Source organism: Ascaphus truei, chromosome 6 (assembly GCF_040206685.1).
Source record: "Ascaphus truei isolate aAscTru1 chromosome 6, aAscTru1.hap1, whole genome shotgun sequence".
Lineage (NCBI taxonomy): Eukaryota > Metazoa > Chordata > Amphibia > Anura > Ascaphidae > Ascaphus > Ascaphus truei.
The window spans coordinates 108,929,215-108,944,677 of record NC_134488.1 but is presented as its reverse complement, the minus strand read 5'-3'; the positions used below and the strand labels follow the sequence as shown (position 1 = coordinate 108,944,677).

The following is a 15,463-nucleotide window of genomic DNA, read 5'->3' as shown; positions in this document are numbered from 1 at the left end:
CTTAATTCGGCGGCAAATGACGCGCGCTGCTATGGCAACACGCTTCATGCCGCATGACCCCCTTGACGCTGCATTGCCATGGAGACACGTCCAGACGCCGGCTGAATCTCGGTAAGTTGAGCTTGCAGATGCCTCACGCGATCCCCCGGCATGTAATTTTAATGCCTTGGGGAAGAGCGCGAGGCCTCTGCAACCCCCCCCGCCCCAGAAGAAACATATCACACCCTCCAGTCTTAGCATAGTGATTCCACTGCAGCCAGGGATTCTGGGAAATGACATGCAAATTGGCACAAGCCTGCAAACATCGGTTGCCATAGGAGCCACGCTTTGTTCCTCTGTACTGGAAGCCATTGCTGCATAGATCGCCTCAATAAATCAGGTGGGTTTGTCACACCAGTCATAACAGTGGGGTACCCATTAACAAGTTACATGCAACACTGCTATTTACAATGGGGTGATTACATCTATCACCCCTCCAACTAAGTTCTGAACAAAAAATAAGCAGCCTGCATAGAATTGTCATTTTGTCACCAATACAAAACCAAAAAGTTTTTGTACATTTATGCAAATAGCATTAAAAGGCCACATTTTATTACCTTTTCCAGAGAGTGGTGCTACAATTAATTATAATGTGTGAGGGTTTCAGTGAAAGCTCTTGACACCAAAGGAGGACCAACAAATATAATTTAAAGATTCAGAACATATGTGTTACTAGCTGATATACCCGGAGTTGGCCGGGATAAAATTTTCCCGCTCCCCCTCGCTCTACGCTCACCCCTCCCCCTCGCTCTACGCTCACCCCTCCTTTCACATCTCCGGCGGACTTACTGTGGGGCGGGGTGTTCGCTGCGGTGGCGGGCGGGAGCAGGGTCGTCAACAGAAAGCATGGGGCCCAGGACAAATGAAAGGAGCAGGGCACCCCCCTCCCCCCCATAGCGCACCTACCAGGGAAAAATATTTTTTAGCGCACAACTTGAACGTAACCGTTTTCTTATTGTCATACTGAAAAAAAGATTACAATGCAACCTGTTTCTTTTTATATTTTCCACAAAAGATAGGTGACTGAGTGGGTGCACGGGTGGGTGACTGAGTGGGTGGGCGGGTGGGTGGGTGCGCGGGTGGGTGACTGAGTGACTGGAAGGCAGGAGCGGGGGGGTGTGAAGGCAAGAGTGAGGGGGGGTGAAGGCAAGAGTGGGGGGTGGGTGAAGGCAAGAGTGGGGGGGGTGAAGGCAAGAGGGGGGGGTGAAGGCAAGAATGGGGGGGGTGAAGGCAAGAGTGGGGGGGGTGAAGGCAAGAGTGGGGGGGTGAAGGCAAGAGTGGGGGGGGGGTGAAGGCAAGAGTGGGGGGGGGTGAAGGCAAGAGTGGGGGGGGGTGAAGGCAAGATTGGGGGGGGTGAAGGCAAGAGTGGGGGGGGTGAAAGGCAAGAGCGGGGGGGGGTGAAAGGCAAGAGCAGGGGGGGGTGAAAGGCAAGAGCAGGGGGGGGTGAAAGGCAAGAGCAGGGGGGGTGAAAGGCAAGAGCGGGGGGGGGTGAAAGGCAAGAGCGGGGGGGGGGTGAAAGGCAAGAGCGGGGGGGGGGGGTGAAAGGCAAGAGCGGGGGGGGGGGTGAAGGCAAGAGCGGGGGGGGTGAAGGCAAGAGTGGGGGATGAAGGCAAGAGTGAGGGGTGGTGAAAGGCAAGAGTGGGGGGGGGTGGTGAAAGGCAAGAGTGGGGGGTGGTGAAAGGCAAGAGTGGGGGGGTGGTGAAAGGCAAGAGTGGGGGGGTGGTGAACGGCAAGAGTGGGGGGGTGGTGAAAGGCAAGAGTGGGGGGGTGGTGAAAGGCAAGAGGGGGGGTGGTGAAAGGCAAGAGCGGGGGGGGGTGAAAGGCAAAAGCGGGGGGGGGTGGTGAAAGGCAAGAGCGGGGAGGGGGGTGAAAGGCAAGAGCGGGGGGGGTGGTGATGAAAGGCAAGAGCGGGGGGGGTGAAAGGCAAGAGCGGTGGGGGGGGTGAAAGGCAAGAGCGGGGGGGGTGAAAGGCAAGAGTGGGGGGGGTGAAAGGCAAGAGCGGGGGGTGAAAGGCAAGAGTGGGGGGGTGAAAGGCAAGAGCGGGGGGGTGAAAGGCAAGAGCGGGGGGGTGAAAGGCAAGAGCGGGGGGGTGAAAGGCAAGTGCGGGGGGTGAAAGGCAAGTGCGGGGGGGTGAAAAGCAAGAGCGGGGGGGTGAAAAGCAAGAGCGGGGGGGTGAAAAGCAAGAGCGGGGGGGGTTAAAGGCAGGAGCGGAGGGGGTGAAAGGTAGGAGCGGGCGTGCGAGCTAGAGGCGGCAGCGGGCGAGAGGCGACAGGCCTGGAGTGTATGCAGCGTGCGGGCAGGAGAGAGGCGGCAGGGAGAGAGGCGACGGTCGGGCGTGATAGCGGGCGGAGATGCGGCTGCTTGAAGTGGTGGTGTGAGGGACTGGTGATGCGGGGGGCCGGTGGCAGTGTATGTGAGGCGGCGGTGAGAGGGACTGATGGTGTGGTTCGAGGGGGGGTGGTAATGCGGGTGTGAGGGACTGATCCGGCGGGGGTGCGGCCCGGGTGTGGCTGGTGGATTTCAGTACCAGATGACGGGCCGGGTGTGAGGTGCGGCTGGGGGGGTTGCAGGGGCGCTCGGTGAGGAGGAGAATCTGCGGCTGCACTCCGCTCAGAGGGGCACGCGGTGTAGCCGTGGAGGGCGGGACACACGGGGGGAGGCGAGGTACACCGGCTTATGAGAGCTGTGGGGGGGGGGGGACACAGGGGGGGGGTGAGCCAATGAGAGCTGTGGGAGGGCGGCCTGCCCACGGACCGACGGACCAATCAGATTGCCCCTAGACACGTACATACAATGGTTTCAAAAAAATATATATAGATAATAAGGATACGAACTAAAAAGTCAGCTACACACACTGCTCATTACAACTCTCAGCTATTTGTGATACAAGTTGCTACAATGATCTGATCAGAGTGTTCCTAACCTGACCCGAGTGAACCTTTTAATACAATGAAAACAAACTGGGATTGTTAGCTCTAGGCCCACAACAGGCCAGCTGTTGCTTTGAGAGCTTGTATACGGTATCATCTACGTATATTTTGTGAGTATTGATCCAACATTCCAAGGAGAAACCGTTGCAAGTAGTCTGGCTCCCGGAAACGAGGTAGGGGAACAAAGTATTTATAAAGAATAAAATCTCACTCCGTATCTTACATTCTATCTACTCATTCCATTTATTTTCACCAACATGATCAGTCATAGATATTTACTAGAGTCACAAGACCGATTATTAATCGAAATACTGCTGCACAAAACCAAACACCATTTTCTCAAACACAACCAAGTAGCTGGAGGGATGCTTCTCAGCAGCTCCCTGTAAAGGGACACGCTTCATTCACTATAGCTGGTAGGAATGTTTGAACTTTGTTGTGTGTGTAGTTATTTGAGAGAAGTGGAACAGATCCAGTTTGCAGACACTTTGTAGCAATTTCAGGATGCAAGTCCAGACATGAGACTTCCCATCTGACTGTATCCGAAGGTGACGCTAAAATTCAGGTCACATCAGGTCAACTTGACCGTTGAGTCCATCCATTTTCCTACATGTTTTCAAGACCAACATTTGCATTCGCCCTCCATCACCATATTGGGCCATTCCAAAGCAGATTTGTACCCTACTTCAACTAGCATCTCCGGGTGGCTGTTCCATGTATCCAATATTCTTTTAGTAAAGTGGGCCCTAACATTTCAATGTACTTATTCTGCAGCCACAGCGTATATGCTCGATATAAGTATGGCCAGATAGCTTAACTCAGCCCCTTTTCAAAGCACACCAAGTCCTGTGATATTTTCTTAACTTTATGGGAAAGGTAACAAACGTATACAGGCACTTGTAGAGCTGGTATGATGTGGTGAGAGAGTGCTTCTCTGTGTGGGTGCTCTGTAATCAGAGGCAGGTAAAAACAGAATGGCCTTGCCCAGGTGTGTAGCATAAAATGTACTCAGCCAGTACAGGATGGAAAAAGGTAGTGAGGGTTCCTGGGAGACAAGAATAGTCTCAGGACTAAAATTATTTTGTCAGACAGAGGGGGGGGGGGGGGGGCGGCAGGTGGGGGGTGGAATGACCCATTTTCAGCTAAGATAACTGAGGTTGCTAGGGCAACTAAGACTACAGGCTGTGTAGAAAAAAGGGACATGTAACAAATGTATCATTTACACAGGCACTGAGTTTTCAGAGCAGAGAAGCATGCAGGACAGTACTCTTAAATATTACAACATTGAATCACAGATTTTACACTCACTTTAGCCTGACCTCTCCTACATACTAAGGCTTTTTTTTTTTTAATATTAAGGGAGAATGCAGCAGTTTACTTGACAAGTCACACAGCCCCCACCTAACCCGTTAATGGGAAATTTAAAAAAAAAAAAAAAAAATAAACTTTATACTTCTACTTAAATGGAGATTTGTTTTTCCTTTTCAAACAAACCTATTTTACTCTGCTGGAAAATTGCAGTGTGCATAGCTTGCCATATTGAAAGATGCTCATTTTCCCATTGCTCAGCACACACAATATATGGCCATCTTTCTGACATAAGAAAAGCTGGGAACAGTTCATGCCAGGGTGCAGGAAGGACTGCAAGGAGTTCATTTGCACTTCATTTACAGCACATTCTTGCTGTGTCCTGCCTGCTTTGTTCAACTCCCATTTCCAGGTCAACATCCAAAGATACAATTCTTTCATACATGGGGAAACACACACACCACTGAGTTAAGTTATATATAGTTACACCCACCCTATACAAGTTTACTGACAAATTGAGTTTATTTCCTTAAAATAGCTTTATTAAGAAGTCACATTAGATTGAGAACGAATGGCATTGAAGCAATGTAATTGCTGTACATTTAGTTAATGGCCCTTGGTTTTTAACCTCAGTGATCCAGCGCCTAGCCCTGAATGTAGTAGTGTAGAACGAATAAGACAAAAAACAGCTGGTATACAAAGGGTCGACTAGTCAACAGTAAACAAATGTCAGCTTGATTATACCAAGACCACTAGTTGTATCTCAAGTAACTTGTTACTATTTAAACAGCAATAGCTTGGCAGTTGGAGCCATAAAAACGACATGGCTAAACCCAGCGGCTCCCACTGACGTCAGACCATAGATTTAAAAAAAAAAAAAAAAAAAAAAAAAAGGGAACTGGAACATTGCATTTATGGTTACATGCAAAATGCATAAACCAGGGGTGGCCAACTTCAGTCCTCAAGAGCTAGCAAAAAGGTCAAGTTCAGGATACCCCTGCTTCAGCACAGATAGCTGTGCCACCTGTGCTGGAGCAGGGATAGCCTGAAAACCTTACCTCATTGGTTGCTCTTGACTGGAGTTGGCTACTGCTGGCATACATCCTTTTACAGACCTATGTTGTAATGGTATCTAGGTGGTGTAGTGCAGGATTCTAGTATCTTCCAAGATTTAGTTCTATATTTACTTTTAATGGTACATTTACTTAAATTAAGTTTACAAGTAGCACATTATAGTTGCAAATTTGGTCTTTGTTATAGGTTCAAATGGGTAAGCAGGGTCTAAATAAAAAAGTTTTTTTTTTAAAGGGCTGATGCGATTGCCTCAATAGGAAGGCTTCCAAAAAATCACAACCTGTTAATTAGTATAAAGAATAAAAAATTACACCCGATTTTAGGATTGAAAAGGGAGCCATTAAATAAGTATCAAAAGCTTGATCTTGGCTGGACTTTGTATTTATTCTAAAAGATCTCACAAGCTTTTTCTGCAGTGCATCAGCTTAACCACCATTAAAGTGCAATTGCCATCACACTTCAGTGATTAGATCCAACACTAGGGTCGTAACATGAAATTCCTACATCCTGCAGTGATTTCCAGCTCAATACAATCATACAAAACAATTACATCACAAGATTCGTTCGGTGGGTGGCGATATTGAAGCGCCATTTTCCTATGTCTCTGCAACACTCATTGCATCCAATCCGCCTTTTCCCAAAAAGGCCAAACGCACGTTCCTTTAAGACAAAAAAAATGCTGGTGCAAATATGCTGGTTTCAAATAGCATGACAACCATGCTAGCTGATGTGCTTGCTCATACCATTTGGTAGTGTCCAGACATCCAGATTAGGGGGAAAAGGTCAAGTAGTATTTTACAGTTGCTGGTAAGAAATCCTCGAGATAAGTGCCCAACTACAGCATGTTATATTGGCAAGAAAAGAGTTTGGCATTAACCAGTCGCAAACCAAGGTTTACATCTCAAAACAAGGAGGTTTTTACACGCAAGGATTCTGCAACTTTCCCTCAAGCTGGATCACTACTCAATTTGAGGGTGCATAAAGAAAATAAGGTATTACACTGAAACAAAAGAAAGATTCCTCTTTTTATTGAGGTAATGGTTAAAAAAAAGGGGGGTAAGGAATCATACATCAAATCAAGGGCTCTCCATCTTTAAATCTTGCAATGCCTCAAGGTCGACAAGATGGGTAAAAAGAAAAAAAACAAAAAATAAACTTTAAAATATGGTCTACTGTGTTAGAAAGGCGACTGGATCCCTTTAACAGTAGATGGGCAGTTTCAATATGTTTAGCTTTATCTGCTGATCCATTTGAGGCAAGAGGAAATTCTGTAGTGTTCAGGCCAGGGTACAGGAGGGACTGCTTGGGACTTAATACTTCCGGTAAGTTTTCTGAAAGTCGCCAGTGTTCAGTCGGGGGCGTGGAAGCTCACCAAAGAGCTGCGTACTGTCATGAGCCAGAGCACGCATGCTGGCAGCAATTCTCTCCAGGTCCGGAGATGGCACCTGGGTAGAAACAGACATGGGAGAGATTCATAGCAAGAGATCTAATTACGCAGAAAGTTTTACTGGCATGTTTACATGATAAAACGTAAAGACAAAATATATATCATGTCATTGTGGACACAGGACCAGCCACAGATCATGTCTAGCAACCCAAGCGTGGCTAAAAATCACACTTCCTTGCACCAATCTTCATGGACCACTGTTCAATATGCGGTGAAGCAAAGTGTCAAAGTACTTAACCAGTAGGAGACACTGCACATTTATAACATTTAATAAATTTTTTTTTTTTTTTTTTTTTTTTTAAATTAAGCTTTAAGATTGATACAAAATAAACATACCCTGTACCGTCTTTAACAGCCACTTGGGGCATATGTAAGTGGTGCAAAATCAGCTCTTCAGATACAAATACCCTATTCATTTATTTTTTGGTCAAAATTACACAAGTTGCCTTAAAGCACACCAGTAAGACAGGCAAGTGCACCTTAGGGTGAAAGATGGGGCTGGAAAACCAAACTTTATTTTTACTGTACTAATAATTTTGGGGGATCTTTAGCATACAAGAGCCACACTGTGGCCAACACACACACAAATACACAAAAAAAACAAACACCCCTCACAAGACAGATCACTTTGAAAAGCAATATCCTCCTCTGACACTTCAAAAGCAGATGTGCATTGAAAGATTCACTATGACAGTACAGGTATAGCTTTCCAAAGGTGGCGTTGTCCGTGCTCCAGCATTGATGCCGAAGACAAGGAACCCAAGTACCAGCAGGATGATTTCATGGTGATTTACACCTGTAAACGTTATTGTATGCATGTTTTGACTTTATGCAGGTAACAAACTTAACTAGGCAATTAGTTTAAATGTCAATGCTGCCCAAGTGCCATACTCAAATTCCCACCTTGCCATTTTCTTCATCGGATGATTTATTGTTATGCCTCTTATCCTTGAAGCCCCAGACTGGTACAGAGACAGGCAGAGACTTTGCATACTGCTGATAGCTGCGTTGGGGAAAGGGCTGTCCAGGGGCATCTTCACTCAGACTCCCATCTGAAAGTAAGAAAGTCTCAAGAGTAATAGTTGGGACACTCAACAAGGTTCTTACCTTCCAGACACTTTACTATAAGAGGTTATTTTACTTATAGCCATGTTTATCCGACTAGGAATATGTGAGAGTTACTGGGTTAATTTAGTATTAATACTGTAATTTTAGGTCATTAAATGATACTTTCTGCCCAACAATTCTGAAGTGTGGTCAGTCAACATTCCATTGTAGACTCAAGCCACAGCAGGATGGCAATCAATAGGTCTCATTGAACTACTTTATTTTCAGTCATTTTGGCTATACAGGGTACATAAACTGTATGGCAAATCTACAAGCCAATGGCATTTACAAAATTAAGGTACTTTTAGTGCAAAACTTCAGCAAATGCAGCAATGTGCCCAGGGTACATTGTAGTTTTGCTTTGAGTCACCAGGTGATTTGGAGTGTGACAATAGAATAGGTGCAGTTACATAATGCACATTAGTCATTTTATCCACCTCTGTGGCCAAAAAAAAAAAAAAAAAAAAAAAAAAAATTAGCTGGGGGGGTTGTTATACACTTCTAGGGCAGAAGAAAAGTCAAATAGGTTTGATTTGGGACAACTGGGAGAAGGAAACAATTTTTTTTTTTTTTAAAGTGGAGTGCATCAAAGAAATCCCTTTAGCATCGATAACCAAGCCACCTGGTTACTTGTGTGAAGGCACTGAAGCAACACTTCTTGTAACGTTCAAATTTATCCAGATCCTCAGACAGGAAACAACTTTCCATATGATAAACAGTTTACCATTCCTCCTCTGATGTGCTTAACATACCATAAAACATTTTACCAATCATTTAAGATAATGTTAGCACAGTGTGTTTAGCAGCTTGAGTAACAATGCCAAATTAATATATACAAATTAGTGTCAGTAAACATGGATGGCAGTATTTCTCCAATGTATCATCTTTACCAAAATGCATATTGTGATGAAAAATAAGGCTCTTTAACCCTTTTTTTCTTGCCTCCCAGCCTGAATTTTCTGTACTCCCCACCTTCATACATAAAAGCAAGTGTTTTCTACAGTATAAGAAAACTACCACTGTCAATTTGCAGAAGTGTACCCATAACAGGTTCCAAACAGTAACTAAAGTTGGCTTTTTCCCCTAGTAAAAACAGGATTGTCAAAGACTAGTTATAACATAAGTAAATGGAAAACGGAATGTTTAGTGGTAGAAAAGCTCAACAACTATTGCACACCATCAACTATTGTTAAAGCATCACTTCCCTATTTCGTTAGAATGGTGCTCTGTAAGCACAGATCGTGACGAACACAGGTACACCAATGCAATATAATTGTCTGGCCTCCAGCCTTGATATATAATTTACTGTATGTTGTACACCTGAGAAACAAATTTAAAGTTTCACTACAGCTAAGCACAGATACTTTGGAAGTTCCATCAATGTATTCCACGTGGCATGAGATCAGACTCCAAAAGACTGTTCATGGTCCCAAGGCTCAAAGTATCCGACCGCTACTCTTACCGTGCACCCCAAAACTGAAACAACCTACCGGAGACTCACATCCACCAGTAAGGTCTTTCAAAACTAAGGCTCTCACATTTTTATCTGGTCTGTAACATACGCCTATAATATATATTTTCTTTAACTGTGCATGCAATGTCTTGAATAAAATGTATACCCTGTTCACTTATGTATTTGTAACCATGTATTATTTGTCTCAACTATGCCCAGGACATACTTTGGGGGGGGGGGGGGGCGCAAGGGAGAGAAAGGAGTTAACTCAATGCATTACTTCTGGGTAAAATATTTTATAAATAAAGCATACCATCTGTGCTTTCTTCTTGGTCAGACTCAAAAAACGGTTCGCAATCTTGGCTGGTGGAGTCTTCATCCATCACAAATAGTCCTGTTACCATAATACAACATTAGAGAATAGCAATGTTTGCAAGACAGACATTTGGCATCATGGTGCCCAATACCAAATGGGCACACTTAAATTGGATAGCCAGCTGATTAATAATGTCTAGTTCCTACACTGCCATCTAGTGTAATACTGCTTAGAGACTTTTGCCCATAAGGAATGTAAACAGCATGCAAATATGGTAGACTAGCCTACAAAACTAGTGTATGGACCAAAGTTTAATCTAAAACAAAAAGTTTCAATTTATAGAACGGGATACTTCCCTTTTAATATGTTGTTCAATAACACAATAATTTTAAAGGTTATTATTTATAGCAATTAGTACAGAACATAGAGGTCCAGTGTACTTTTCTTGCATACTTTCTAATTTACTGTAGATGTATCCCATTCTGGAAAGGAATCGTGAAGATTGAGACTTTCAAAGTCATTACTTAAAGGTAGATAAGGTTAGTTGGGGGTTTTACTGCCTCATCCCTTTTCAGAGAGGTCACCATTGAGCAGAACCTGTCTGGATCAAGGATTAGTACAATGCAACAGAAAAGCCGCTCATTTATCTGGTGGTAATGCAGTTTGTATTAAAAACAGATCTGCAAGTGTTGCAGAGGCCTGAGAAAACGGTGTGTAAAGTGTTGAAGCCCTTCTAACCAGCCCATCCTAGGACCAAAGGGTTAAAGCAAGGGCATGTATTTGCCATGGAAGCATCAAATTTAGAAGCTATTTTACAACCAGATGTAGGGTTACAATATGGTATTTGAGCATAAGACTGTTAATCTTCACATCAGCTGGTTACTTGTAATGTACTTCTGATGCCATCATTAAGCAAACAATTTTAAGTAGCTGATCAGCCTCAATTCAGCCGACCTAAAGGAACACATTAATTTCACAGTACTGTATACAAACAAGTCATGTTTGCTGGAAGTGAGGGAATCTTCCCAGATTAAGCATGTCAGTGTATGGCTATCAGTGCCAGCTTTGTGAGGCAGTTCCTTAAACTCAAGTTTGTTGCCAGGCAGGGAGAGATCCAAATAGAAATAGCCAAAGTAGCAAAAACTAGGACGTGGTGACCAAAAGTTAAAAATAAATAAACGTAGTTTTTTTTAATTAATTACTTGTCACCATGTCCTAGCTTTGCTACTTTGGCTGTGCACCGGCAATTTCTATTTGGATCTTTCCCAAGCCTGGGAGCATGCCTGGCGGGTGTCATCGCAGGAGGACCGTGAGGAGTTTAAAAGAGAGTTCTTAAACATTGTGCTTTAGTTTTAAGTCAGTTGTTTTGTCTGCTAACCCCCTCCTTATCTGGTGTGGATTGACAGTGTCGGTAGTTCTGCTTTTGCAGGACACTCCCTCCTTTATTAGTGAGGCTTGATACCTTCATGATTAGTGTGGATACAACACTGCACTATATATTTATGGACTCATGATCTCTGCTGCAGATGTGTAAAGATTGAACTGGACTATCACTGTATTAGTTTGTGTGGTCTTTTTAGCACCGGATTCTAGTTTTGCATTAATCCTACCCACCAATCAGTTCTCAGGCAAGTCATTAAAGGAGCGCTGTAGAAATGTGTCAAAAGCACATAATATGGATTATATCATGGAGTTTCACATATGGCCAAGACCCAATGCTGAACATTACAGCACCACCAAATCTCCCATTACACTCCAAATGCACTACTCACCTGTTGAGTCACTAGGAATCTCATGTTCAGCAGTCTTGTCCTGGAGGCTTTGCTTGTTGTAATCATCGTCGTCATCTTCTTCCTCCTCCCTTGCTTCCAAATTGGGCATCTGTTCGGGCGTTAGAATTTGGGGCACAAGCTTGGGTCGGTCATTGTCCTCTATGGAGGAAAAGCTCTCCTTACCATAGATGGAAGGGTAGCTCTTGGAGTAAGAGTCCTGCTTGCCCGCAGAGTTCTCTTTGCTGGCTTTGTGGATGGGTACTGGGTTAGTTAAAGCAGTAGTCTTGTGCACTACAGCAATGTCATCAAGGTAGCGCTGGGTGGCATCCAAGAGCACCCCACTGCCATGAAATGTATAAGCGAAGGTGGAGTGCATCTTGGGTTTGTATGCAGTGATTAGCACAATGTCATTTCCAGTCTGTCGGCGATACTGCTCTGCAGCATGGATTAAGGCTTCCCAGCACTCCTTGTGATTGTCAGCCATGTCAGTCATGTTTGAGAGATGTTTTGTACCCTAGTGTAAAAAAAAATAAAAAAAAAATCATAAAGTACAATATAGGACATGTATAAAGGGCAAAATAAGGTGCCACAATAGGGACAAGAAATACACTTCGATGCAGTCCTACGTAGGATCAAAGTGAACACACAAACTAAGTGGTTGACATTTTACCTAGGTATCCCAGAGATGTCAAACAAACCTATATATGTATTAGATTTAACCTTTTAATAAAGTGCAGAAACTCATATTACCAATCATAGCCTTCCAGGATCCTTTTAATGAAGAAAAAAATAAATAAAAATCAATTTTTCAAAAAAGGCACAAAATATTATTTTACGTTCTGTAAATCTATTATCTAGTTGACCTTAGACATGTCATCGAACACAGGTCTGCAGCTTTAGATATCAGAATCACAACTATATTACAAAAAACAATAGTTCTGTTTTAAGCAGACAGACCATGAATAAGATTCAGAAACTGCAGTCATTTGTGACTTTTGAACCGTTTTGCAGTGACAAGCACAGTTACAAGTACAGTATGAACATAGGCACATTATTTCCTCTTACACACTCCTGTGTATATTGAGATACTTAAATATCAACTAAATAAATTAAAAAGATTTTAAAAAAATAATTATATATATATATATATATATATATATATATATATATATATATATATATATATATATATATATATATATATATATATATATATATATATATATATATATATATATATATATATATATATATATATATATATATATATATATATATATATATATATATATATATATATATATATATATATATATATATATATATGTTTCAGTTGGTGGTAAGTGCCAGATTTAATGTCTGGATAATGCTCCAAATGGTACAGTATTAGACACAAATACTGATTTGGAAAGCTTGATCATTATATCTGGTATCAGTGTTCACAGGGGGGGGGGGGGGTGTTCAAGACTCCCTTGAAAGTCCAGTGCAACTGATTTGTTAACAGTATCTGAGAATGGCCAATGCTTCTAGTCATTTAGCTGCTAAATTGTGTCACCAAGCCTAGAATATTATTCTTTCTTCAGAACATAGTAATTATTGTGTGTAGAACGCAGTGCCCGCAGATATTCTGGTAAAGATTTGATGGAGGTGTATCACACTGAAGGATACATTATTGAAGACTGTAATTTCTAGGTGTTCGTAATTAGAATTGCACAAACATCTAGGTTGCCTCAGTAGCAAAGAGTGGAAAGCAAATGTCAGAATCTGTCTCAAACCGGATCATTTTAATTGCCCCAATTTCTCCAAAAAGATAGTATACAGCGCATTAAATTATTTCTGGCAAGAAGGTTAAAACAAGTACTGAATTTGCTTTAAAGAACATTTTCTCTCAATTGTGTTAGTTTCATATGGGTGGAATAAAAATTATAGTTGGATACAAGTTCATTTACAGAAAATGCACAATACAATTAATGTTGATTAAATGGTGTTTGCTAGGCTTCTTTGAAAAAAAAGACAATACACAGTTATAATCTGCAAGTTGTTTGTATTACAGCCAAGAGCAAGAACGGGAATAGCCACAGTGATTACTATATGCAGGAAAGTAATGCATCATTCTGAAGCACCTTTAACCAGATTGACCAATGTGGCCATTTTTAATGAACCGCACACATTACATCAGTTTGCTCCAACACACTAGATTTTTTTGGAAGCATGTGATCAAGATGATAAAGCCCAAATTTAGTGCGCAGTGGTGAAATTTTAGGGGCAAATAACCCCTCTACCCCAAAGTTATAAAATAAGTTTCTCAACACTGATCCTTTCACTGCCAGAAATGCCTGCAAACATTGCAGCCCCCACTGGCAGCAAAAGTGTCAAGCAACAGCCTGGTCTCCCTGCAGGAACATCTACAATACAGTGCCCCGCACAAGGCATGAGGGCACAAAGGAGGAAAGGGTGCCGAGTACACAGACCAGTTATAACCTCCTCCCAACTCTCCCTTTTGAGAGTACAAGGGGGGAGGGGGGGGGGTAGAGAGTACAAGGGGGGAGGGGGGGGGTAGAGAGTACAAGGGGGGAGGGGGGGGGGTAGAGAGTACAAGGGGGGAGGGGGGGGGTAGAGAGTACAAGGGGGGAGGGGGGGGGGTAGATAGTACAAGGGGGGAGGGGGGGGTAGAGAGTACAAGGGGGAGGGGGGGGTAGAGAGTACAAGGGGGAGGGGGGGGTAGAGAGTACAAGGGGGGAGGGGGGGGGAAGACAGACATGGGTAGAGAGTACAAGGGGGGCGGGGAAGGGGGGGGGAAAGACAGAGACATGGGTAGAGAGTACAAGGGGGGCGGGGAAGGGGGGGAAGACAGAGACATGGGTAGAGAGAAGGGGGGCGGGGGAGGAGGGGGGGGAAGACAGAGACATGGGTAGAGAGTACAAGGCGGTGGGGGGGGTAGAGAGTACAAGGGGGTGGGGGGGACAGAGACATGGGTAGAGAGTACAAGGGGGGCGGGGGGGGAGACAGACATGGGTAGAGAGTACAAGGGGGGCGGGGGGGGAGACAGACATGGGTAGAGAGTACAAGGGGGGCGGGGGGGGAAGACAGAAACATGGGTAGAGAGTACAAGGCGGGGGGGGTAGAGAGTACAAGGCGGGGGGGGTAGAGAGTACAAGGCGGGGGGGGGGGGGTAGAGAGTACAAGGCGGGGGGGGGGGGAGACAGGGACATGTGTAGAGAGTACAAAGGGGTGGGAGACAGGGACATGTGTAGAGAGTGCAGGGGGGTGGGAGACAGGGACATGTGTAGAGAGTACAAAGGGGTGGGAGACAGGGACATGTGTAGAGAGTACAAATGGGTGGGAGACAGGGACATGTGTAGAGAGTGCAGGGGGTGGGGGGGGGGAGACAGGGACATGTGTAGAGAGTACAAAGGGGTGGGAGACAGGGACATGTGTAGAGAGTGCAGGGGGGTGGGGGGCGCGGGAGGAAGGTACTGGTCCCCTGTGCTCGGGCGAGTGGAGCATCAGAGAGGGGGGGGGGTGCGCGCGCACAGACATGTTACCTGCAGCCCTCACAGCACCAAACCGAAGCCCCCCGGGGTCGCACAACCACCAACGTCACAGACTGACCTCTCACCCCTCCCCGCCCACCCCACTTTTAAAGCACAAGCCCCGCCCCCTGCACGTTTCCCCCGCCCCTCTCTCCCTTCAATTCGCTACTTCTGTCCCCGCCGCTGGTGACCACTGATTAAACACCGCAGGGAGGGGGTGTACACACGGGAACTGCCCAGGCATTCGTCCAACCGATCCCTCCGACCCCCCTCCGATCCCTCCGACCCCTCGTTCACCTCCACTCCCCCCTCTCTTGCCACCAACAAAGATGGCGCCTCCTCCCTCCCCACAGGTGTGAGGAAGGTTGCTTGTCACCACCTCGCTGTCACAAGGAGCCCCCCTGCAGATAACATAGGGGGTGTCGGGGAAGCTTGTAGGGAGCTTGAATGCTGTCATTTGTGTGTGTAGGATTGTGTTAGTGTC

At 44.8% G+C, this 15,463-nt stretch overlaps 1 protein-coding gene across 1 annotated transcript; it reads right to left on the bottom strand.

Annotated features, from left to right (window-relative positions):
• Nucleotides 1-6,363: 6,363 nt before the first annotated feature.
• On the bottom strand, nucleotides 6,364-15,084 carry AKT1S1 (AKT1 substrate 1). Its single transcript, XM_075605714.1, has 5 exons — nucleotides 14,992-15,084; nucleotides 11,447-11,960; nucleotides 9,672-9,752; nucleotides 7,702-7,850; nucleotides 6,364-6,796 (listed from the first exon to the last, which is right to left on the bottom strand). The coding sequence occupies exons 2-5, from the start codon at nucleotides 11,937-11,939 to the stop codon at nucleotides 6,662-6,664; spliced, it is 858 nt and encodes a 285-aa protein (XP_075461829.1). The 5' UTR covers nucleotides 11,940-11,960; nucleotides 14,992-15,084; the 3' UTR covers nucleotides 6,364-6,661.
• Between the last annotated feature and the right edge of the window lie 379 nt (nucleotides 15,085-15,463).